Below are 25,461 nucleotides of genomic sequence, written 5' to 3'. Positions count from 1 at the left end.
GAGGAAAATTGGCCCCCGGTATCGTCATCACAGGTAAAGATGCTCATTTCCTCACTAAAAAAAGGTAAGGCCCCTGGGGAAGATATGCTCCCCCCGGAATTGTTTTATAACTTCCCCGATTGGTGGATTCCTACCCTGGCCAATTATTTACACAGATTAACAATACGGGTACTTTTCCGGAGGGTTGGAAACAAAGCATAATTATTCCCATATATAAAAAAGGACCAAAAGATGATCCGAACAACTACCGTCCCATTAGCTTGCTAGATACAGGCGCCAAATTATATAGTAAATTACTTCTAGACAAGCTTGAAGAGTGGGTAACGGACAATTCAATAATTTTACCAGAACAAGCTGGTTTTCGACGTGGGCAGAGCACTATAGATCATTGCACCACTCTATCATATCTTGCTAGGAAATCGATAAGGGGCCCCACAAAACATCTCTATGCTGCTTTTGTAGACCTAGCGGCCGCTTTCGATTCAATAGACAGAGACCGTCTGTGGACTAAATTGGCCCAAATGAACATGGACAGGCACCTTTTATATCTAATTAGAGAACTTTACTCCTCTAATTCTACCAGAATCAGAGTGGGAAATAACCTCACAAATATAATACCAATAAATAAAGGCGTCAAACAAGGCTGTTTATTAGCCCCTACCCTCTTCAATCTATATCTTAATGATATTACCACCGAGTAGAGGGTCCAAAAAATTTTCCCCCATCAGTAGGTTCCAGGAAGATATCCCTCCTATTATATGCCGACGACATGATTCTCCTATCATTGACTCCTATAGGAATGAGAAGACTTTGGGTGAAATTAGAACTTTACTGTAATAAGGAGGGCCTTCAAATTAATTACAAGAAGACTAAGATCATGGTCTTCAGTAACAGATATCGCCAACATAACTGGTCTATTGGGAATTTCCCAATTGAGTAGTGTCGCTCATTCAAATATTTGGGAATTCATTTTCAATATAATCTTGCTTGGAAAAACCAGTTGTCAGCTATAAAATTAGCCGCCTCTAGAACTGCAGGGGCGATTCTTAAATTTTATAGGACAGCAGGGGGATACCTAGCCTCTCCAGCCTTGAAAATATTTCAAAGCAAAGTCATCTCACAGATAACATATGGGGCAGCTATCTGGGGATGGATGATCCCCTCGATTCCGATGTTAGAGGCTATTCAAAATAATTTTCTCAGGCGCCTGCTATCCGTACCTCCAGGTACCCCGGCTGTGTTTATGAGAGCCAAAACCGGCCTACTTCCAGTATCAGCAAGGATTCATGAAACATTATTGACATACTGGGCTGCACTTCCCAATTCAACATCTAAGGTATTAGCAAAGGCATGTTTAGATGTGGGGGTGGTAGAGAATTACTGGCTCACAAAATTCAAGATGGTCCTATCCCACTATCACATTCCAATTCAATCAGTTTCCTCTCTGCACGGGTTTAACTTTCGGGCCCAGATTGAGAGAAACAGTATTTGGCGAGATAGATTGACTATCTTGAATTCTAAGTTTTCTAGATGGTATGGCATATTTAAAACCAACCATCTAAGGGCCAATTATTTGTCTTATCCTCTACCTATACAGATTAGACACGCTTTTACTGCTTTGAGATTTCAATCTATGCCCAATGCCATCGCAAACGGTCGATACCATCAGACAATATATGAACAAAGATTATGTATCTGTCATCTAGGGAAGGTTGAAGATCTAAACCACTACCTATTTGAATGCCCGATCTATATACACCCTAGACACAAATATCTTGACAGTTTGATAACCCACCCAAGACACGAGGAGGATTGTTTAGCTTCTTTCTTATTAGCAGACAATAATTTTCAAACCACCTACTCTGTGGCGCATTTTGCCCTCGCCGCTCAAAAGCTGAGGGCAAAATTTTTGATCACCATTGGTTCACAGAAATAAATGAGGTGTATTCATAATCTTGGTAGCACTCCAATTACAATCGCTGTAGTCTAATAATGATAGGTCTATGAGTTAAACACAGACCTTATAGACTAAGGTTTTATTCTGGCATTCTGCGCTATAATAGTTGTAAATGCCAAAGTTTTATTGTTGACTCTGATAATTTTAATAATTTTTGAAATCTTGATTTATTGTTATATTTGTTGTATTTATATTTATGCTGCGATGGCCTATGGCCTGCAATAAACTTACTACTACTACTTACATATTCCTTGCACCTGGCTGCACAGTAGTTATTTATTTGTGAGGAGGTGAGAGATAAGAGTAAGAGGTGCCACCTGCATGCTTTGCTGGTGCTAACCCTTTAGCACCCTTGGGGGCATGTGGAGAAACTACAATGATTGAGACCATGTTTTCCCATCAAAGCAGTGTACAAGATAAAAGCACAATAAAGCACACAAACACATGCTCTAACAACAATAAAATCATTCCAACAAACTTTAAAAAGACTAAAGCCATCCATGCAAACTCTGAAAACGGCAAAATATTCTGCTCCATGTGTTCCTACTGATGCTACAAGACAAAGTGTTTGGACAGCAGTGGCAATGGTTAGGAACAGAGCGCGTTGCTTTCACCAATGAAGTGAAACTGCTCTTAGCCTTCAAGGGAACAAAGTGTTGCAGCAGTACAGCTTGGGCAAAAGAAAGTATTTTGTATAGCAAAGGGGTGGGTGGGAAGGAATGGGAGACTTGTTGCAGTTACAAACTTGCTCTGTTCTTCTCCCGGTTTTATTTGGGCTTTTCCCAGACTTATTATTTTCCCCCAATAATTAATGTGTTAAAAGATCTTAGGCTGCATTATCTGCCTCTTCCAGTAGAGAAAACAGGTGTGGACTACTTAACAGGGGACGGTGTAAAAGCCGGAACGGAACAGGCTGGAACGGGCCCTTTATAAAAGAATTTGAAGCCAAAAACACTGGGATGTGTTAGAGACACTTGAGAGCAACATTTAAGAACAAAAACCATTCTTTTAGGATTTTATTAACCCTTTAACCCACCAAATTCACCAGTCCCACATGACTACATGGAATGCATGCAATAAGACTCAAAACTTCCACATAAGCCACGTTCCATGCAATAATACATCTTTCTGAACATAGCCCAGAACAACATCTGAACCAGCCAAGTCAATAGCCAGTTCAAAAGCATCCCAAACAATCAAACTTGCCAGTAGACTGCTAACCCACAAGCAAAGATTTGTGCTATGTGCTCCAATTGTTTTCAATGGTATATAGCCAAATATAACTTCAGTTAATTTAACAACAGAGACAAATTTCATTTGATGATGTCAAATTTAAGTTGGTACTGCTGAAAGTTAAGGGCACACTTCTGTATTTTTGTGAATACTTTGATTCTCTTATGTTACTGTAATATATATTAAATATGACCTTTCATTCCAACAATGAGTGGTAGTGTTTATTTATAAATTATACAGTCATCTACACAAAACATCCTGAATGAAATGTTGATAGTATGCAAATTTAACTGCAAAACAAATTGCTCCAATAAATATTATTACTTAGTTGGCAGCTCTAGTAATGATTAATGAGGTATGTGCGTGAAAACAATATAGTACATTGTTGTTTTTCTTTCCTAGCAAGGTTTTTGTAGTAAGCTATACTAGTATTGAATGCAACTACAGATAGCTTTTGGTGCTAGAGAATAGCTGCAGTTTACTCTTCTCACTAGGGGCACTATAAGATCTGCTGGTCTCTGCAGAGACAGGATGATCCCTTCTTTTTTCAGACCAAAAAGGCAGCAGCCCAGGTATGCTATATTTATACTGTGGAGGTGGCTCAGTGGCAGCAAGTAGTGTCTTCTCTCATTACCTACAGCAGAAAAGCCATGAGTAAAAGCCAGCTGACTTGCCCCTCCATTCTCTCTTTCTCTCGCTCCTCCCAATTCACCAGCTATTCACAACCTGGTAGCAGCACCAATAGTGCTGCTTAGTGGACCTACAAACAGCAAGAAAGGGTATTGCTGATCACCCCAGAGGTTCCTGGATCATCTTGTGTTATCTCCCGTTTCCCAACAAAAGGAGAGGCAGCAACATGCGTGGTTGGTGAATTTGGTAGGTCTGGCTCATTGGGAAGTCGCTGTTCTGGGCTGTTTTACGTAAAAGCGTATTATAGCCCGGAACGGGTATCGGAACGTGATTTGCGTGGAAGTTTTGTGTCTTATTGCAGGCATCCCATGTAGTCATGGGGGACTGGTGAATTTCAGAGGTCTGGCTCATTGGGAAGTCGCCGTTCCAGGCTGTTTTACATAAAAGCTTATTATAGCCCGGAACAGGTATCGGAACGTGGTTTGTGTGGAAGTTTTGTGTCTTATTGCATGAATCCAATGTAGTCATGTGGGACTGGTGAATTTCGGAGGTCTGGCTTGCTGGGAAGTCGCCGTTCCGGGCTGTTTCATACCGTTCCGGAGGGCATTTTGGTTGTTAAAAGGTTAATAAAAATCCTATCGGAATGGTTTTTGTTCCTAAATGTTGTTCTCAAGTGTCTCTAACACATCCCAGTGTTTTTGGCATCAAATTCTTTTATAAAGGGCCCGTTCCGGCCTGTTCCGTTTCATTCGTGCAGCAGCGCTATAACAAGGTAAGGGGGAAAAGGCCTACACAATTATTAAATGTGAGACAGCTCTTCTGCTCTCCTGTATCTGATCGTGTACCCAGTTGAAACCCTAGGGCTGCAATCACATGCTCCTTGCTTGGGGGTAAACCAATTGCTTATTTCCAAGTAAATGCCAAAGTTGTCGCTGAATTCAGGGGCGATAAAGTTCATTAGTGCTTGTTGAAGTTGATTTGAAACTGTCATTTCCGAACATTTCTTTTTAAGAGGTTTTTATTTGAAGTAAGTCCCACTGAAATCATCAGGACTTACAGAGCAAATCCTGCTTTGTACTGAGTAAGACCATTGGTTTACCTAGCTCAGTATTGTTTACACCAGCCTTCTTCAACCAGACTGGGGCAGATGGCAGTTGTAGTCCAAAGCATCTGGAGGGCACCAGATTGAAGAAGGCTGGTCTACATTGACTGGCAACAGCTCTCCAGAGTTGCAGATGGCAGGGGCGGGACTGCCTCTCTCCAGGGCCGGATTAAGCTGAGGAGGGCCCCTAGGCTGATTCTGAGCCGCCCGCCGTCCCATCCCATCCCATCCCCCTGCTTCACCTACCTTTCCACTTTTTTGCAGCTGCGCACACTGCATGTAGCACACATATGTGCCATCAACCAAGATGGCGGCAGAGGCTTCAGCCCCTTCTCAGCCGTCATCTTGATTGATGGCAAACTGCAAAAAACAGCGGAGAAAAAAGTAAGTGAAGCAGGGGGATGGTGGGCGGTTCGGAAGCTCTTGTCCTGCGATCCGTGGCTCCTGTTCTGCTTCAGCGGATTGCAGAAGGAGAGCGGAGGGCCCTCTAGCTCCAGGGGCCCTCGGGCCAGTGCCCCACCTGGCCGCCCTTTAGAACTGGCCCTGTCTATACATACAGTATGCACGCCACAAACCGTGAAGATTAAAAACAGCGATCAATACTAAATATCAGCGCAGGCGCAGTAAAATTATGGAAAATAAAATGTTTAATGGACTGTTTTTATTTGGCTGGTGTGCATTATGTCTTTTAAGCCTACCTTTTAGAATGTTATGAATGTGATTGCAAAGTGCAAACATTTTCTTTTTGTACATAATGAAAAATCTATTTTATTTTTTTTTAGCTTATGCACGGGCCCCCAAGAGCTTCGGGCCCCTAGGCTTCAGCCTACTAAACCTAATCCGCCCCTGCCTCTCTCCTAGCGCCATCTGGTGTTTACGTCTGAGTAAACAGAAACAGGCTCCTATGCTCTCTGGTTGCATTGCAATCCTAAATATATTTCTAAGAAAGGAAGTTTGTGGTTTTAATTATTGATAGCGCAATCTTATGCATAAGTGCTGTTTCCATCGATTTCTTTTCCAGTAAGATTTACTCCCACGATGTAAGCTAGCAGCTTGCAGTCTCAGTCTTAGGGATGTAGCCTGATCCTATGCACGTTGACTTGGAAGCAGCCCTGTTTCAAAGGGTTACGTGTGCATAGGATTGTAGTGGCGCTAAGGGATGTGACTCGAGGCGCCTCGTCCTCTATTTTTGGAAGGGAAGAAGCGCTCTCTAGCCGCAGGAGAGGAGTCAAGACGGCCCCTTTAAAAGGCGTGCGCCACCTGGCTCCCAAGCCGTTGTTTTCACTTCCGACTTGAAGAAGATCCGGTTTGCGGAGAGAAAATGAGGGCGCGGACAAGGGTCACTAGCAAGGTGGGAGGGGATGTCGCGAAGCAGGGTGCCCCAACGCCCCTCCCCCGTGCGTTCTCCGTGCGCTTTGCAGCGGTCTTAGCAGCTGCTGTTGCTGCCACGTGTCGCAAATTAAATAGGCCTGGGATAGGAATCTTTGCGGTCCTTGTGTGACACGATTTGCCTCTGGCTGCTGGGCTACAGAGGTAGTAAAGATGGGAAAAACGAGGACAGGAAAAGCTCTGCTCTTCCTTGTAATTCGGATACAATTCCTTCTTTCCCCGGCCTTGGGGTAAGAGGGGATGCTGGTTGTATTTTAAAGGTGACGGAGTGGAGGTGGGCGTCGGATGTGTGTCTCCTCCCTGTAGATTTTCTCTTTTGTCTCGATCCTCGCTGACATTTTCTTCCATGTGCTGTGCTTTGTTTGAGACAAGCTAATACACCCCAACTCTCACTCCTTCTTGATCGCTCTGCAAGAACGACCGGCACTTAGTTTGGTGCTCACAATTGCTGCAGCAAGAACATCAGAGATCTAAGGTCGGTCTAGTACAGCCTCTTGTTCTCACGGCGGCCAAGGAGATGCCTATGGGAAGCCCAAAAGCAGGACCTGAGTGCCATAGCCCTCTCCCTCCTTGGGATTCCCAGCAACAGGTATTCAGAGGCATATTGCTTCTGATCCTGGAGGTAGAACATAGCTATCATGACTAGTGCACGTTGATAACCTTATACTCCATGAACTTGTCTAATTCAATTTTAAAGCTGTTTAAACAACTTGTGAACTGGGGCCTTGTGAACTGGGGCCTTCACAATACCATGTGGTAGTGAATTCTATAGTTTAACCATTCGCTGTGTGAAGAAGCCCATCCTGAATCTTATAACATCCAGCTTCATTGAGGGCCCTGGACTAATATAAAGAGGGAGAAAAAACTCTCTGTCCAGTTTCTGTACACCATGCATTTCTATATCCCCTGTCATACCCCCTTACTTGCCTTTTTAAAAACTAAATACCCCAAATGTGGTAACCTTTCTTCGTTAGGGGAATTGTTCAAGCCCTGTGATCTTTTTGGTTTCCCTTTTCTTAACTGCGCACAGTATTCTAACTGGTTGCACTACATATTGTGGCATTATGATATTGACCATTTTATTTTCAGTCCCTTTTCTAATGATCACTAGGATGAAATTCCCCCTTTGAACAACTGCCAGGTACTGGGTCAACATCATCTAGCTATCCACCACAACTCCAAAATCTCTTTCCTGGTTTGTCACTGTGTCAATTCAGACCTCATATAAACACATATGTGATTGTGAAGTTAGGATCTTTATAGTTCCAGGGTACATCACCTTACAGTTGCATACATTCCATTTGTCATTTTACTGCCCATTCACCCAGTTTGGAGAGATCCCGTTGAACCACCTTGCAATCCCTTTTTATTGTCCCTGAACAATTTGGTATCTTCAAACATGGCCACCTCAATGCTCATCCCTTAACTTCAGGTCATTTATGAGCAAGTTAACAAACAGAGGACCCCATTTCTTACATCCCTCCATTCTCCATGAGAATTGTCCATTTTTTTCTACTTTCTGCTGCCTGTTCTTTAACCAGTTACTGATCCATAATGACTACTATATTTGCTGAAAACTGTTTGATGGGGGACTTTCTCAAAACCTTTTTGAAAGTATGAATTGCCCTCTCCATATGCTTGTTGATGCTCTCAAAGAACTCTAGAAGGTTAGTGAGAAAGGACTTGCCCTAGCAGAAGCCATGATGTAAGTACAGATAAAGTGGGGCATAAAATCCCCACTTCACCTATGAGGATAAAGTGGAGCGGAAAAGACACTGAGTGTAGTAACAGGGTGATCAAGGCTGTAATCTCATACACACTTGAGAGTAAGTCCTCACTCAATAGGACTTACTTCTGAGGAGACATGCCAAAGATTGCACTGTAAGAATAATGTCTCTGGAAAAAATATTCATGGATTACTAGCTAGTGAAGAATGGACCTGTTAGGTTTGTGAGTGGAGTAGCCTGAGGGGACCATGTGTCCTGGGAGTGTTGCATTGGCTACTAGGCCTAATTCGAGCTGTTAGTGCTAGTGTACAAAGCCCTAAACGGTTTGGGACCCAAGTACCTAAAAGAGTGTCTCCTCCAACATCAACCATCTTGGGCCCCATGACTGGCAGAGGAAGTCATTCTGGTGGAGCTGCTGCTGGGCACTGCCCAGCTGGTGTGGACCTGTGTCAGAGACTTCTCAGTAGTGGCTGCCCTGTTTGTGGAATGCCCTCACTATTGAGGTCTCTCCCTCATTATTAACATTTAGGAGGAATTTAAAAAACATGCCTGTTCACTCAGACATTTGATGGCTGAAAGGTACTGCAAATCTTGAAATATTTTGCTGTGAGGGTCTGTGACTGATTTTGAATGCTTTTAGAGGTTCTTAATATTTTTAGATATTTTTATTTATTTGAATTATATTTTTTTTTGCTTCATTCTTTGGGCTGCTTTGGAAGGAAGGACAGGACAGAATTAATGATGATGATAAAAGCCATTGTACCAGAGTTCATCATATGTGAATTTTGCAGGAGGGAATCAATGAAAAATAATCTAGTGTCTTGATTGTGGATTTTTTTATATCTTATTGTTAGCTGCTTTGGGCATGACTCAGGGAAAGACAGGATATAAATATTTATAATAAATAATAAATCCCTTCAGCAAAATCTTCATGGATTTTGTTGTTAGATATAATGTATTTTTTCCTGGATTATTCACTCTCAAATATCTCTAACTCCACCCCCCCCAAATTATGTCAACCTAAATTTCCATCTTCAAGTGTTGTTTATCTGTTTGCTCAAGTGTGTGCACATTAATAACTATTTCAAAATACATTCTGCAAGAGCAGATGGACAGCATCTGTGGGCGGTTTATAATGCATTTCTATAGTGGGCAGTGAAATAGTAATAAACATCAGTTTAGGGCTACAACCCAATTAAATAAATCTTAGTCAGTTAGACATCATGGGGTTGTAGCCAACAAAAATGTCCCATTCGCACAAGGACTCTTGCTTGCACAATGAAACTTGGTCTTCCTCTCCTACCTCCACAAGCCCCCCAAATCTGTTCTGGGTTTTTCTCCAGTCCTTTGCAGCAGATGGGGGGGGGCGTGCGGAGAGGGAGGTGAAGCTTGATTGTGCAAGCAGAAGTCTGTGTGAATGGGATGACTTTGTTGGATGCAACCCATGTGTTTTAGTTGATTGATTTAAATCTCTGAACTTGCATATGAAAAAACAATAATTATACAGAAAAAAGCAAAGGAACATAGAAAAGTGACTTTATATTTTGGTCCAGCTAGCTCTGTACTGTCTGTGCTGATTGGCAATAGGTCTCCAGCCAGACAAGAGTGGTTCCTAGCCCTACATGTAGAGGCCAAGGATTGAGCCAGGGACCTTCTTGTGCAATGCAGGAGCTCCACCACTGAACTTCGGCCCCCATGAATATTTCTGTTGTTTTTAGATAATGCATGCATGTGGTGTAGCAGACATTTTGGAAGAGGCATTTCAACCTCTCCTGTACAAGAGGGATATAGATGTGAAGCCCCGGGGGGGGGAGTGGAAAAATTGGGGGAGAACATGTTTTTTTCCATTTTAAAATAATGGAAAAAAGGGAGAAAACTCCCCCCCCCCATTTTTCAGTATTTCTTCCAGGCCTTCACATCTTTTAAGAGGGAATACCCTCTTCCAGGGAGGTGTTTGAACCTGCCAGCTTTTATAGGAACTTGTATTAAATATGTTTTTAAAATGTAAATGTTGGCTGATTGGCTAGATTCCACTTTTGTAGTCAGTCAGAATGGTTAAAAATCACCTGATTAATAGACCCGCAGTTGCAATTCTACATTGGATAGTATTTGCATAATTTCCAACAGGGTAGCTGGGTTAGTCAGTTGCAAAACCAACAGTCTTATGGCACGTTAAAGAATTAACTGATCTGTTCATTTCATTGATTTGTGGACAGGAGGGGCGCTACAGTTTCTAAAAGGAGGCTTTAAAGCAATTGAATTTGGCAAGCAAACATGGCAGAATAATTTGTGGCTAAAGCAAGCCTGCTTTATTTATTAGCTATATTACATGCTAAAGAATGGATAAATTTGCTCCTTGGCCTAATGTTCAGTACATTAAGGATGGCCCTGGCATTCCCAGAGTAATGGCTTCTATAAATTTACTCCAACAGGATCTAGTTTGCTTTGGATAAATTAAAATGTAAATACTTTGAAAGCAGAATTAGCATTGCAAGCAGCATTAATAATATGTCCTAAAGAGTGTATTAGAGGCAACCTGTACAGTGCATTTAGCAAACAGATAATCAGATGGACTTTCTTGAGACCAGTATTTCACTGTGTAGAATCTGTGTAGTCACTGCACTTTTCATGTGAAGGATACTGATGCCTTGCAGGCAAACGTATTTTCCCAACAATGGCAAATGTTACTTTCCCTCATCAACTAGTATGAATGTACAAAATTGTCTTAAACTAGGGGTGGGGAACCTACAGTCCAAAGGCCATATGTGGGCCTTGGCCTAATTTCATGCATTTGGCAAACAGAAAAAACAGGGAAGAAGTGGCAGAGAAAGAGGGAATGGCTGTCCTCTCCATTTCTGGCTCAGGTCCATCCACCGCAGCCCTGGCTCTAGCCCCTGAAAGATATTTCCTGAGGAAATCTGCCGCTTGACAGAATAAAAGTTCCTGCCCCTGTTTAAAACTATTGTTCCATCTAGCCAATTTCTACTTACTCCAGTGATGGGGGACCCTCCAGATATTTCTGGACTACAGCTCCCAACATCCCTGACCATCAGCCATGTTGGCTAGAGCTGATGGGAGTTGGAGTTGAACAATATCTGGAGAGTCAGAGATTCCCCATCCTTGGTTTCCAAGCCCATTTATTTATTTATTTCCATTGATATCCTACCCTTCCTCCCAGAAGGAGCCTAGGATAGCAAACAAAAACACTAAAAGCACTTTAAAACATCTTAAAAACAAAAGTCTTTAAATCATATTAAAACAAAACTTCTTAAACACATCTTTTTAAAAACAGCTTTAAAAACATCTTAAAAAGCAATTCCAAGCAGACTGGGATAAGGTCTCTACTTAAAAGGCTTGTTGAAAGAGGAAGGTCTTCAGCAGGCCCCAAAAAGGTAACAGAGATGGCTGGTTGGAGGGAATTCCAAGGTGTTGGTGCCACAACTCTAAAGGTCATGCATGCAAAGTGTGTGCTCAGCCACTGAAGAATGCCCCCTCCCACTGACATATTCATTCAGACCATTAACAACAACTTACTAGGGTTGGTGTCTGGCAAACCAAACTCCTTTTTTTAAATCTTCCCTGTCAAAGAAATTAGAGGTGACTGGAATAGCTCAAGCTGTCATGAGATGTATCGGCACTGGACTTCTTGTGTTTGCCCTCACTTCCCAGCTGGTGGATGCTACGTTGTCAAAGACAGACTCAAAAAAAGCTGCCTCGAAAACCCTAGAAGAAAAGGTAGGAAAGTCTGTTTGATGATCTGGCATTTTTGCGAAGATTCTCATTGGGCACCATGGGAATTTTGTACTCTGATGTGGTGGCACCAACATTTGCCTATAAGGTGGTTGAATATTGCAGAAATAACTTCAGGCCAAACTACCCACATTTATTGAAGTGCCTGCCCCATTCATGTGTAAAATGGGTGGTAGCTATGACTCTAATTTTAAAATGGAGCTGGGCAGGAGAAAATGTTGGGTGCCAGAGGAGGTGGGAGGGTTGAGTTTTTACACCTTTTTGAGGTGAAATACTTGAATGTTACAATGAATTATTGGCATTATTCTTCTGTCCACCAAATCATATAGATATTCCTGCCACAGGACTTCCTGTAGTTTGTGCTACATCAGACTAACATTGCTACCCTCCAGAAATTATTCAAGTAATGCTTGGGTGTTATGAGAGTGCAGGCCTAATATTTGTGCTTGTAAGCTCTTTCCACATCTCCCATATATGGGAGAAAGATTAAATGCCCCCAACCCATACACCATGAACAGAAGCTTTTAATCTCCTTTTGCCTGAGTCTTGTGTTTGCTCATTCTGATAATGCCAAACCATGATTTGCCATTATGTCTGAATGCAGTCAGACTCACCATTTCCAGCAACTTCTGGCCATAGCTTCTGGAAAGTCCAGGGTACCCAAATCTTCCACTTGAATGTGCCACACAGAAAACTTGTTGAATGTGCCACACAGAAATCCATTAATTTCACGAAAGCCTCCTTTTTTTCCTAAGGAGACAGTTCTGTGGTACAGATACTTCTAGATAGTAAAAAGGCTCTGTTTAGTTGCTAAATGATGTGATTTAATTGTCAGATAGCCAATTTGTATGAATGCTTATTCAAGAAATAATATGTATTATAAAATGGGAAGCAATTTAAATAATTATATTTATTGGTAATATAAACCATTATTTATATTACTTGGACTTAAAACTATTCTACCATACTCAGTCTTCTTTTATACCTCTGTGAAACTCTAGTTCTTGGTAGAATCCCACTTTTAAAAAAGATGATTTCATAGCACTAGAGACTGAGATCCCAAATATGTAAGGTAGAAAGAAGTCACTATCAACTGCAGCTTCCCACTATGTATACCTTTGGATTAGTGTAGCTGCAGATGGGATTCACACAACTTTATACTTCGAACTGACTTTTCTTGTGTGGAGTGACCCTGAATGTCAGTTTCTCCTATAGAAGCTTAACTTCAGGTGTGTTGCAATTTCACTTGATTGTTCAAGCCACAAATGAGCTGAACAAGCAGCAACTCTTTTTGGAAAGTCTTTTCCAGGCTATTCAAAATGGAAATTGTGCAGGCACACGCCTGTGCCTCACAACCTGCAGTTGCTCTGTCACTTTTAAGCATGCTTTAGTCTTGCCACTTTAACAGTCAAGAATTGTCAAGCTTTTGGTAGTTTGTTTCTTAAGAAGTTTTGATGCAATCAATGGCGGTGTTATCTGGGATATGCAAGTTTTGTCAAAACCAGGTTACTTTGAGGCAACTTACTCATGTGGAGAAGTGTATAAAGTAACATTGTTAGGAGGCATTTTTTAGAAGCAGCGTCAATGAATCCATATTTGTTCAACTGAGTTAATTTGCTTCTGTTATGTGGAAAATTCAGAGTTTAATAATGTGATTGATATTATTCAAATCAAATTGAACAGCTGTAAAATAATAATATGAGAACAGATGGCAAGACTTGGATTGAATCAAAGATGCATAGCCATATTTGGGCTTTCCTCCTCACAAGATTAACCTCACATGAGGGTGTGTGTGTGTCCTGCTTTCTGCCATTTCCTCCTCTGTTGCGTCCCCTTCACCCAGTCCATTTACCTGCCTGAATATTTAAGGGTAGCTTCTGCTGCATGGAGTCTGCTGTGAACTTGTAGCTTCTCCATTTAGGGAGGCTGGCAAAAACCTCATGGCCTACTCCAAGCAGACTACCCAGGGCTAACGTACACCATCTGCCCTATGAGAAGGAAGCAACAGCAAGGGAGGCAGGAACAGACAACAGACAAGCCTACTCCAGTCAGACTATCCCCATCCCATATAACCATCCTTATATTTTATATTATTTGTTTGTTTTAGTATTTTTAACACTGTAAACTACCTTGGGTGCCTTGGCAGAAAGGGGGCACATAAATGCAGTAAATAAATTATTTAAAGAGGGGCTGGGGCTGGAAAGTGCAACCACACACATCCCTTGCAGAGTTGTAATGTTGTATAGCAGGGATTACCCATCTGTTTGGGCCTGTGGGTATATCTGGAATTTTGAGAGAGTGCCTTGGATGCTAGTCACAAAATGGCTGCTGTGGTGTATGTGTGGGGCACAACACAAAATGGCTTCAATTGGGGCATGGCCTCATACACAGTGGCCGCCATGTATATAATAGCAGAAAAAGACAAGAGCACAAAATGGTACAAGGATGCCCCCCCTTAGGAAAAAGGTACTTACATTTGCCACTGCCATGGTCACTCACAAAGAGAAGCTCTTTGCACTTCTTCTCTGTTCAGAGCAGTAGGCAAGGATAAGTGTCCTGTCCTGGGATTCAGTAAAATGTTGTCATGTTTAAGGGACATGTTCAGTGTAGGAGAGCCCAAGCTCTTGCAAACAGAAACTGAGCAGGGAGAGCAAATAGTCTCTCATGCATTGTGGATTTTTGAGGGGATATTTACTGAGACCTTTTGTGGGCTTCATAGAAGGTACCGGCGGCCACACTATTTTTATTTATTTTATGTATTAGATTTATATCCCACCCTTCCTTTCAGTAGTAGCCCAGGGCAGCAAGCAAAAGCACTAGAAACACTCTAAAACATCATAAAAACAGACTAAGATATATTAAAACACTAGAGCCTATGGGTATCACATTGGCAATCCAGGCATCTAGGGTTACATCCGGTTGCACATTTTGTTTTTGAAATGGCAAACTAGATATTTCTGGGAAGGGCACAAGTAGGACATGAAGACAACAGCGCTCCCCTATGGTTATCCTCAGCATCTGGTAATTAGCAGTATACTGCTTCTGAATGTGGGTGCTTTCTTTAGCTGTGATTAAATCTACAATAATGGTTTGTTGACAGACTCACCATTCCAGTAAAAGAGTGCAAGACCGTGGTCTGGTAGTTACCGATTCAAAGGCAAAGGATATTATTCTGGAACACAAAAGCTACTGTAACAAAAAAGCACAAGAACGACACTTCTTAGGAGATGTTTTGGGTTACATTACACCTGTAAGTACTGAGAAAATACAACAGTCAAGATGCAGCCAATTATAGGAATGCTGGTATCTTTTGTACAGTTTTGTTTGTGTTGTATACATGGGTTTTCCTCTTCTTTATTTCAAATGGAAATTGATGCTAGCCCTACCATTAGGCAGAGTGAGGCAACTGCTTCAGGTGGCAGATGCTGTGGGACAGCAATGGCAGTCTCCCCAGCCATTCCCCTCTGTTGGACAACAGAGCTATATGTGCCAAACGTGTTAGCACCTAAGCTAGCCTCCAATCCTTGGGCACAGTGGAAAATGCTATTGGATTGCCAGTAAGTAGTTAAGTAAGGGTAGAAACACACTCACTGTTCTGCTGATTCCAGTGTGTCTCCACCTCTCTCATCTGAAAATAGGGGCATACGAAGCTTGTTTATTTATTTATTACATTTATACCCTGCCTTTCTTTTCATCATAGAAACCCAAGGCGGCTTACATATGGTTCCCAAGCGGTCTCCCATCTAGACACTGACCACACTTGACCCTCCTTAGCATTAGTAGGGAGCTGGCCTCATGTGCCTTCAGACCATAGCCTGGGAAGCTAGTCAAACCCCTCCCCTTTTTACTGTAAAGCCTGGTGGGAGCCACTTGAGTGCGTGTTTTTTTATTTCACCTTCAAGGAGATGTTGCATCTAATTGGCAGATCAACCCATTCCCCCTCCAGGTTGTGGCTCATGGAAATGCTTTGCTCTGGTGACTAGTGTGTTCACAGTCTTAAGATGCAACTGCCACTCCAGTCAGCTTCAGTATGTGAAATTGCAGCTGATTTAGGAGATGGAGGTCAACATCATCTTCATGTTTTACCTCAGGGAGTAAAATGTCTTGGGCTGACTCTAATGAAAATTGAAATTCCAAGCTGAAATTGAGAATATTAGCCTAATTTTTCCTGCATATAATACAATTCTAGATTGCAAATAACATGCTTTGTAGTGGATTTTGCCCTTATACCTTTTTTCCTATCCCTTTTCTAGTGGAACAGCCATGGCTATGACATTGCTAAGATATTTGGAAATAAATTTACAACTGTCTCGCCAGTCTGGCTGCAGGTGAAGAGACGGGGCAAGGAGAGGTTCCAGGTGACAGGGCTCCATGATGCTGACCAAGGTTTTCTTTCCACTCTTGATGATATTATTTATTTAGATATTATAATACAACTTGAAAACAAAGAGAACGTGTATGAGTCAATCTACTGACATTAATGCAATCCAGCCACTATTTGCAGAGGCAGGCACAGGCAACTATTTCCAGCTGGTGCTCAATTTGCATGATACCATATGTGAGATCATTATTGTTTGTAGTGACTTCCGCAGCACCCAAAGTGTCAGTGACTGTAGGTTGGCTCAGTCATCCCCAGTGCTTGCAGGCTGATGCCCCACAGTGAGGAACTTTTGTATGCTTGCAGCGTTGAATGTTTCCAGAGCTATGATAACTGTACCTTCCTGACTGAGCCAAAGCAGAAATGAATGGATTGAGTGGAGTGCATGTGTATGTTTGTTGCTCTGTGCTGGGGTACAAAACATTGCTTAGCAATTCATACATCTTCAGTGTTGTACAGCCAATTGATTTTTACATCACAATCCATGTAGCCATTATTTCTTTGACAGGCTCAGAGGAGAAAAATCATAAAAGACATGTTTGTATTGAAAATGTGGCTCTTTGTGATTACACAGGTTCATATTTGATCTTCATGTTTTATCTTAACAGGTTGGATGAAGGAAGTGAGGAACAATGCCAAAAACATCAAAATAGGTGACTTTTGAATTGCTTTCCTGTTTTAGCTTTAATGGGCCCTGGTTCCCTATTGCCCTTGTGTCCTGCCTCTGGGCTTCCATGGGTATCTGGTTGGCTACTGTGGAAAACAGGCTGCTGAACTAGATAGGTGTTTGGCTGGATCAAGCAGGGCTCTTAATGTTCTTAATTTTTGAAATGTGAATTTACCACAAATGGAACCAAGTCCAGTGAAGGGTACTTTTTAAATCATTTATTTAAATAATGTTTTACTGATTTTGGGTTTCCGCACCATCTGCTTTAGCCAGATTTTCCTAATTATTCTTTGAAATGGCTTTGCATGTTTCACTGCTGCACTGGTAGTTGCAAAATTATAAATGATAGCAGGGGATTCACAACAAAATGTTGCACTGTATCTCCACTCTCAAACAGAAGTGGTCCAGCCTTGTGATGCTGTTCAGGAATGGCTGGGCTGGTGATGCAAGGTTTTCAGGAGTGGGGAAAGGGAAAAAAATACTCTCCCCCATTTCCTACCCTCCTGTAACCTCTGCTTTCTAGTTGATAGGCTCTAGACCACCCAGGTTGGACATCAAGAGGTAATGCAGGTCAAGCTAGTGTCACCTGATGGTAGACCTTTTTTCTTAAAGCAAAGAAGCAGCATTTTTTACCTGTCTTTTTTTTAACACAACTGCAAAACCATGCTTTAAGTCATATCACACATTCATGTCCCTGTGGCAGAGAATACCAAAGTCACAGCCATGAACAGCAGGGTGGAATGAAACACCAAACCCACCACTACACCCAAAGCCCTACTGCTCATGCTAACCTGGAGGGAAGTTGTATGTGTGTTTTTTTCCCTTTTCTTGTTGTGCCAACTCCACACTGGTGCAACAGAGGGGCCTGCATTGGGCCCCTCTCCAGAAAATAGCATCGGATCCATGGTTGGCATTAATGGTGCATTTCAGTGCTTTACACTAGCTACGCCTGGTCAAAATAGCACTAGCAGTAGCTTCCTATCCTGCACTTTTGGTTGGTACAAGGAGGCCTCTATGGCAGATCTCCCCTGCTGGTGGACCCTAGTGAAGTGTTACCTCAACCTGTTCCTGACCAGCAACATGGATTGGGTTTAGGACTGCCCTCTAAGCCTGGGCTCTGACGTTTATCTTGGCCAAAGAATCACTTTTTGTGGTGGACAAATGGGAGCGCATGTTCCTCCTCCGCAACATTTGCTTGACATCTCTTCTCTGCTCCCTCCTTCACATTTGAGGGGACGAATGGTGTGATTAGGGGTCTCAAAGCATGTGGGCAGCCATAATGGGGCCTGTTGCAAATATTAGTGGTGGCAGGGGGCATTTGCCATAATTTTGCTCTACATATGAAAAAGAGGCCATATACCAGGGGTGGGAAACTTGTGCCCTCTAGATGTTGTTGGGATTACAGCTCCCATCATACCTGACCATTAGGTGTGGTGGTGGTTGGGGGCTAATGAAGTCCAGCAACAGCTGAAGGGTCACAGGTTCATCATTCCTGCCATATATTTAGACTTGGGAATATTTGTAAACACAGAAAAAGTTGTAGTAAAACAGAAGGGCTGGAATATATCTGACAAGTGGGCATGTTTTCGTAGCTTTCCCAATAGCGCATAAAATTAATGGCTGTTTCTATTAATCCCCCCTTTTAATCCTTAGTACCACGGATTTTGTTTGAAGGCTGGACTTACCATGACTTTGAAAGTGTGTTTGGCAGTGAAGATGAGATAGAAGAGCTTTCTAATAATCTGATCCAAGTAGCCAAGGTATATTAATCAAAGTACATGAAGTAAAGAAACATTATAATGCCCAAGATCTGTATGTGATAGAGAAAAACATACTTTTTCTATTGTCAGTGACATATAAGGGTTAGCAATTTAACTCTGGTTTATGTATCACATAAAGAAATAAATAAAGGAACTTGATTCCTAGGTGTGAAAGTAAGTATGTAAATGAGTTCTTAGTGCTCAGGAGCATGTGGATAAAAAGGAGACGAGCTAAACACTGGCACATTAAAACTCAGTGGATTTTAATTGTGTGTACATATAGGATCCATACATGCCTTCTAGATATAGTGACACAATACATATGTGTACAGTGCATACTGACACATGTAATGCTTGGATGCATGAGAACCACACATGTTTAAATTGACATAAACTTTATTAAAATACATATACTGCCAATTTACAAGATAGCGTACAGTTAAGCAGACTAATGAAATTGCAAAGGTTAAAACAAAATCAGTAAGTACAGGCTTCTAACTAAACAGCAAAACAGCAGCAGCAGGGGGGAAAGCCCCTACACTTGATCAAAGACCAAAGGTCAGTTGATCAACACTTTTTTACAAGACCCCATCTAAAGTAGGTAATAGCCACTATGGTATTGGTCTGTTAATTTGTTCTGAACAGTCTCCAATATTTTTACTATTCTAGAAAGAAAATTTGGATGGTTTTGTGGCTGAAGTTTGGAGTCAGCTAGGAAATCAAAAGCAAACGTAAGTGCAGGATTTGCAATATGCTTCTGTTGTTTGTGTATGTGTGTTAACAGAGATTATAAGCTTATGTGGAAGAAGGTTTCACTGAAATTAATGGGATTCATTTCAAAGAAAACATGCTCAGGAGTACCTTGTTAAGTAGATTATGGTCAAGAATCCTGTTGGCAAGGTAGGTACCCCAAGGGTCATTTCTAATGTTATTGTAGATATGGGAGCTCCTTCAGTGTGTCCTGTACTAGGAAAACCTAGGCCACATGGTAGGAATCCACAACTGTGATTGTAGGAACTGGAGTAATGCTTACATGGAAAGATGCTGAGTCTTGGGTTTCTTCCTAGATATTCCTAAGTTACTAGAGCAACATGGGAGAAGCATGTGCTGCAATAGCTTTTGTGTTTCTAAGGTGGGTCTAAGGTGGGATTCCAAACAAAGGGGATTGCAGGGAATGCAGTAATTATCAAACTATTGCCTTAATATCCCAAAGTAATGCTCAAGATTCTACAGCAAAGTCTCTTACCATATATGGAGCAAGAAATGCCAAGCATCCAAGCTGGAGTTAGAAAGGAAAGAGGCACCAGAGATCATATCGCAAACATACGCTGGATAATGGAATGGTCCAAGGAATTTCAGAAGAAAATCACCCTGTGCTTTATAGATTACAGCAAAGCCTGTGATTGTGTGAATCATGAAAAACTATGGAATGCTTTAAAAGAAATGGGGGTGCCACAGCATCTGATTGTCCTGATGCACAACTTATACTCTGGACAAGAGGCTACTGTAAGGACAGAATATGGAGAAACCGATTGGATCCCCATCGGAAAGGGTGTGAGACAGGGTTGTATTTTATCACCCTATTTATTTAATCTACATGCAGAACATATCATACGGAAAGCAGGATTGGACCAAGAGGAAGGATGTGTGAAAATTGGAGGGAGAAATATCAATAATTTAAGATATGCAGACGATACCATACTACTAGTAGAAACCAGTAATGATTTGAAACGAATGCTGATGAAAGTGAAAGAGGAAAGCACAAAAGCAGGACTACAGCTGAACGTCAAAAAGATTAAAGTAATGACAACAGAAGATTTATGTAACTTTAAAGTTGACAATGAGGACATTGAACTTGTCAAGGATTATCAATACCTTGGCACAATCATTAACCAAAATGGAGACAATAGTCAAGAAATCAGAAGAAGGCTAGGACTGGGAAGGGCAGCTGTGAGAGAACTAGAAAAGGTCCTCAAATGTAAAGATGTATCACTGAACACTAAAGTCATTCAGACCATGGTATTTCCGACCTCTATGTATGGATGTGAAAGTTGGACAGTGGAAAAAAACTGATAAGAGAAAGATCAACGCATTTGAAATGTGGTGTTGGAGAAGAGCTTTGCGCATACCATGGACTGCAAAAAAGACAAATAATTGGGTATTAGAACAAATTAAACCAGAACTATCACTAGAAGCTAAAATGATGAAACTGAGATTATCATACTTTGGACACATAATGAGAAGACATGATTCACTAGAAAAGTTAATAATGCTTGGAAAAACAGAAGGAAGTAGAAATAGAGGAAGGCCAAACAAGAGATGGATTGATTCCATCAAGGAAGCCACAGACCTGAACTTACAAGATCTGAACAGGGTGGTTCATGACAGATGCTCTTGAAGGTCACTGATTCATAGGGTAGCCATAAGTCATAGTCGACTTGGAGGCACATAACAACAAAGTTGGCAACGAAGACATTGAACTTGTCAAGGATTATCAATACCTTGGCACAGTCATTATCCAAAATGGAGATAATGGTCAAGAAATCAGACGAAACTAGGACTGTGGAGGGCAGCTATGAGAAAACTAGAAAAGGTCCTCAAATGCAAAGGTGTATCAATGAACAGTAAGATCTGAATCATTCAGATCGTGGTATTCCCTATCTCTATGTATGGATGTGAAAGCTGGACAGTGAAAAAAGCAGGTAAGAGAAAAATCAACTCCTTTGGAATGTGGTGTTGGAGGAGAGCTTTGTGCATACCATGGACTGCGAAAAAGACAAATAATTGGGTGTTAGAACAAATTAAACCAGAACTATTGCTAGAAGCTAAAATGATGAAACTGAAATTATACTTTGGACACATCATGAGAAGAAGGCATGATTCACTAGAAAAGGCATAATGCTGGGAAAAACAGAAGGGAGTAGAAAAAGAGGAAGGTCAAACTCCGTAAAGGAAGCCACAGACCTGAGCTTACAAGATCTGAACAGGGTGGTTCACAACATATGTTGTTGGAGGTCACTGATTCATAGGGTCGCCATAAGTCATAATCGACTTGAAGGCAAATAACAACAACAAAGATGGGACCTCGAAATGAGTAATTTTCCCACTTTTTCTGTGTGAATTCATAACTCAAAATTTCACAAAAGTAGTATCTGCTGGCACTGATTGTGATATCTGTGAAATTAGGTAACGTGGGAAGGGAGGATATGGAAAAATAGTTTTAGCAAACGTGATAAATGAATCAATTTTCTTCTTTCCCATTGTCATCTTTACCCTATTTCTTTCCCCCTTTTGGTTTGACAGGTCTGGCCCCAGCAGGTCTTAGTTTCTAACATTAGAGACATCAACAAAGAAATCTTAAGTGTTATAATCAAGGTTCGAAATGTTCTCCTGATTGTCTGACAATTTCAGGCCACAAAAGACCTGTCACCTTGTTGGAATGAGTAATGTTGGTGGTTTTTGTTGCTGCTTGAGGAAAAACAATAATTAAGTATTACAAGTGGAATTACTTTGCCTTAACGTGACTCTTAGTTCTGATAGTGGGATTTTAACAATGACTGTAACATTTTCAATAGCTGTTTTCCGTGAAGGTGAGCAATAGAAGTTGTGCATCCAGTATAGGGAGATCATGCAAGTTCTTTGACGGAGGTGTATTACCTTCTGAAGGGTAGAATGTGCTTTTTAAAGGGGAAAAACCTGTTCATGTTGTTGATATGGTTTGATTCAGGACACACACACACCCGTGGTGTCCAATAATATTCCAAACCAACATCATCGTTAAACAAGCTGAAACATTTAAAATAGGGGGCAATCTTTGGCCTTCCAAATGTTGCTGAACTAAAACTCCTATCATCCCTAGCCATTGGCTTTTCTTGCCAGGGCTGATAGGTATTATAATTGATGGGAATTGAAGACAAGGCTTCCTGAATATTGCCAGTTTCATTGGAGTGGCAGGGGGAGATGGTGAAAGGAATTTTCATTTGTGAAATTGACAAGCCTTTACTGCCATGCTTCCATAGAACTTAAAATATGAAAAAGCCATTCCCAGTTTGTACAACTAGTCTATGGAGGAGAAAAATAAAGCACAATTGTTCAGATATGACACAAATAATGCAGGAAACAAGAAATTTACATTCCTGCAAGGCCTTCATGTTTTAAATACAGGCTTGCTTAGAACTGCATTTCTGTCTTTCATGCATGCTCATCAAAAGTAGGAGAAATGTGTGGAATCTATCTTTGAAACTGAGTTCAGAGCAGATATGTTAGCAGTATTTCTAAACTCAGATCAATCCATCTGGTTCCATGCACTCGAGGGGGCTCTGGATGTGAACGATGACAGTCTCAACAAACATTGTTTGTTTCTAAATCTGGGCATGCCAGTTCATGTAGTAATTATGAGTAAAGGAGAAGTATGCATTTGTTTTCTACACATACAAATCTGGAATTCTGCCACTTGAAATCTGTCTTGCTATTCTTACTCTTATCCACACAGTGGCAGTATTGTTATAATTCCTGTTGATCTTTTTAGGGAATCATAACTTTTCTTTAGTCTTGACAAGTTAAGGAAAGGATCTGAAACCATAAATAGATCTTTCCTAGATTAAGGGTATCTTATTTCTGTTTCCAGCATTTACTATTGATGGTCTTAATGAGGCTGAAGTGATCTGAAAAAGAACTCCTGGTTAATTAGGTTCTGATTAATTTTTATTATTATTTGGGATAAGTGATAATGTGAACAATATAATTGTCATTATCTCAGGTAAACTGAAGGGAGTGAAGGTCATATGAATGACCTAAAACAGAAAACAAAGATGTGTACCTGAAACATGAAGGAATTAATTTCTACCATAATGAAGATTTGCTGATCTTATTGGCAATATTTAATCATCAGCCTTGTAAAGAGAAGGAGAAGGCTCCTGGAACTTCAATAATAATAAATGTATAGAAGGGAAAGAGATCTGTAAGTACAGGGATAAGTGTCAAGACAATTGTAGTTCAGGACAATTGTAGTAATTGCTATTGCATATGTTAAGTACAAGGTGTCTACAATCCTTGTAAGTAAACTTACTATAGATAAGCTTGTGTCTTAGTAAAGAGAGCTTCAAGAACTGGATCTTGAAAAATCCAAACTACCAGGGTGGTTTGGTATAAGTGGACCAGTGTGGACACTAGAACTGGCTGACATTAGTGGGTTTTTTGATGAATTGGGCATCTTGTCTGTGGCAAGATGTTGAGTTACTGGAATCACATGTAGCTCTTGGAGTGACTGCAGGTGAGACCCAGGAATCCCACTTTGACACATTAAAGCAGAAGTGGGGACACTGGAAGCCTTTCTGTTCCACTAAGGTGTTGGACTAGGACCTGGACCAGGGTTCGAATCCCCACACAGCCATGAAGCTGACTGGGTGACCTTGGGCCAGTCACTGCCTCTCAGCCTCAGAGGGAGGCAATGGTAACCCCCCTCTGAATACCGCTTAGCATGAAAACCCTATTCGTAGGATCGCCGTAAGTCGGGATCGACTTGAAGGCAGTCCATCATCATCATCACTTTTTGTATCCTCATGAACCTGTTTTGAGATGGACAAATCTCAACCACATTAAACAAGGTTTTATTTTGCTGTTGTAGGAAGGATAGAGACCCAGACAGATTTAATGCTAAACCATGGCTAACCTGTGGATGATCAGAGCTACCCTTCTCCTTCACATGCATGGGGTGGAAACTTGCACACATCTTGGCGCAAAACTGTATTCTGCTGCACACCTGAATATGGAAAACTGTGGGTTTTTTCCTAATCACTGCTAACAAGCAAAACAAAGATCTGAGCTAGAAAATTTCCCATATTCAGACATAATAAAGGGAAACAACATTTTGTTCAAAACTGAAAACAAAAACTATAAACGTCCTTCTCTTGCAGATGAAGGAGAGGAAATTATGTGAGCCCAAGGATTACCATGGTATGCTCTTGTCACAACTAAAGCAGCTAATCTTTGATTCCGTGCAGAAAAGGTCAGATTTATATAATTGTATTCGGGCTGATTTTAAACAGTAGATGGTGCCACCATCACACACTTTAGTGCTGCCTTCACTCTGTGCTGCAGGAACATCTGCATTTGACCTTCAGGTATCTTATTAGCTGTGGGAGGAAACGAACAAAACTTCTGTAGAGACATCAGTACTTCAGTTTGAGCCTTGGAAATTTAACCTATTAATCAATGGCTTACTGTAAGTTGCTTCTTTCCTTGGTATTACGTAGGACAGTGAACTAGGCAGTTCAATAACTCGTTCTTGAACTAAGATTGACTTTTTAAAATATATATATATATATATATATGAACGTAATTGTGATTAACCAAACAGAGGTTTTTATTGTATTAACAAAATGTTTCAGCTTCCGCCTTCATCAGCTGCCAACATACAAATGCTGTTACCAAGGTGGCAGTTATAGAGCTCAAGGTGGCAGTTATAGAGCTTTGATGATGGAATGCTCATAGGGGCTTCCTTTGCAGAAGCTAAGTAGTGGTGGTACTGTCCTCCAGGTTCAGGCCATGTGGTGCCAATATGTCCAGAGAGTAAATCCAAAAGTTCTCCCTTTTAGTCAATGCTGCTGGATCTGCTGGCATCTCTATCGCTGTAATGGAAAAGTCCAACAGGCTGTGACCCTCAATGTTAAAATGCTGCAACTGGTTGCTCCACTTTTTTTGTCAAAATTGCTGACTTGTGGTTCCTGAAGCGCGTGCGTAGGTCAGTTGTGGTCTTTCCTACGTATTGGATAGGACATCCTGGTCTTTTGCACTCAATGATGTAAACTGTATTGCAGGATCTGCAGGTGATGTTCTGTTTGATGTAATATGTCCTGCCTGTCCTAGT

General features: G+C 41.3%; 1 protein-coding gene across 9 annotated transcripts in view; it reads left to right on the top strand.

Moving 5' to 3' along the window:
* The first annotated feature begins 3,822 nt into the window (after nucleotides 1–3,822).
* Nucleotides 3,823–25,461, top strand: part of CHID1 (chitinase domain containing 1) — a 151,026-nt gene continuing 129,387 nt past the window's right edge. For 5 of the 9 annotated variants that reach the window (XM_061610077.1, XM_061610081.1, XM_061610078.1 and 2 more), the window contains exons 1-7: nucleotides 6,808–6,900; nucleotides 11,627–11,773; nucleotides 14,889–15,038; nucleotides 16,042–16,174; nucleotides 16,775–16,819; nucleotides 18,487–18,593; nucleotides 19,263–19,324. In XM_061610077.1, the coding sequence (XP_061466061.1) occupies nucleotides 6,829–6,900; nucleotides 11,627–11,773; nucleotides 14,889–15,038; nucleotides 16,042–16,174; nucleotides 16,775–16,819; nucleotides 18,487–18,593; nucleotides 19,263–19,324 (716 nt within the window). In that variant the 5' untranslated portion in view covers nucleotides 6,808–6,828. Of the gene's footprint in view, nucleotides 4,067–6,163; nucleotides 6,274–6,403; nucleotides 6,542–6,569; nucleotides 6,787–6,807; nucleotides 6,901–11,626; nucleotides 11,774–14,888; nucleotides 15,039–16,041; nucleotides 16,175–16,774; nucleotides 16,820–18,486; nucleotides 18,594–19,262; nucleotides 19,325–25,461 lie in introns of those variants that run through there. The other 4 variants (XM_061610080.1, XM_061610076.1, XM_061610083.1 and 1 more) reach the window with 4 other exon arrangements.

The sequence above is a fragment of the Rhineura floridana genome, chromosome 2 (assembly GCF_030035675.1).
Source record: "Rhineura floridana isolate rRhiFlo1 chromosome 2, rRhiFlo1.hap2, whole genome shotgun sequence".
NCBI classification, from domain to species: Eukaryota; Metazoa; Chordata; class Lepidosauria; order Squamata; family Rhineuridae; genus Rhineura; species Rhineura floridana.
Note: the sequence above shows the minus strand (reverse complement) of the source record. Positions and strands in the feature narration are given on the sequence as shown.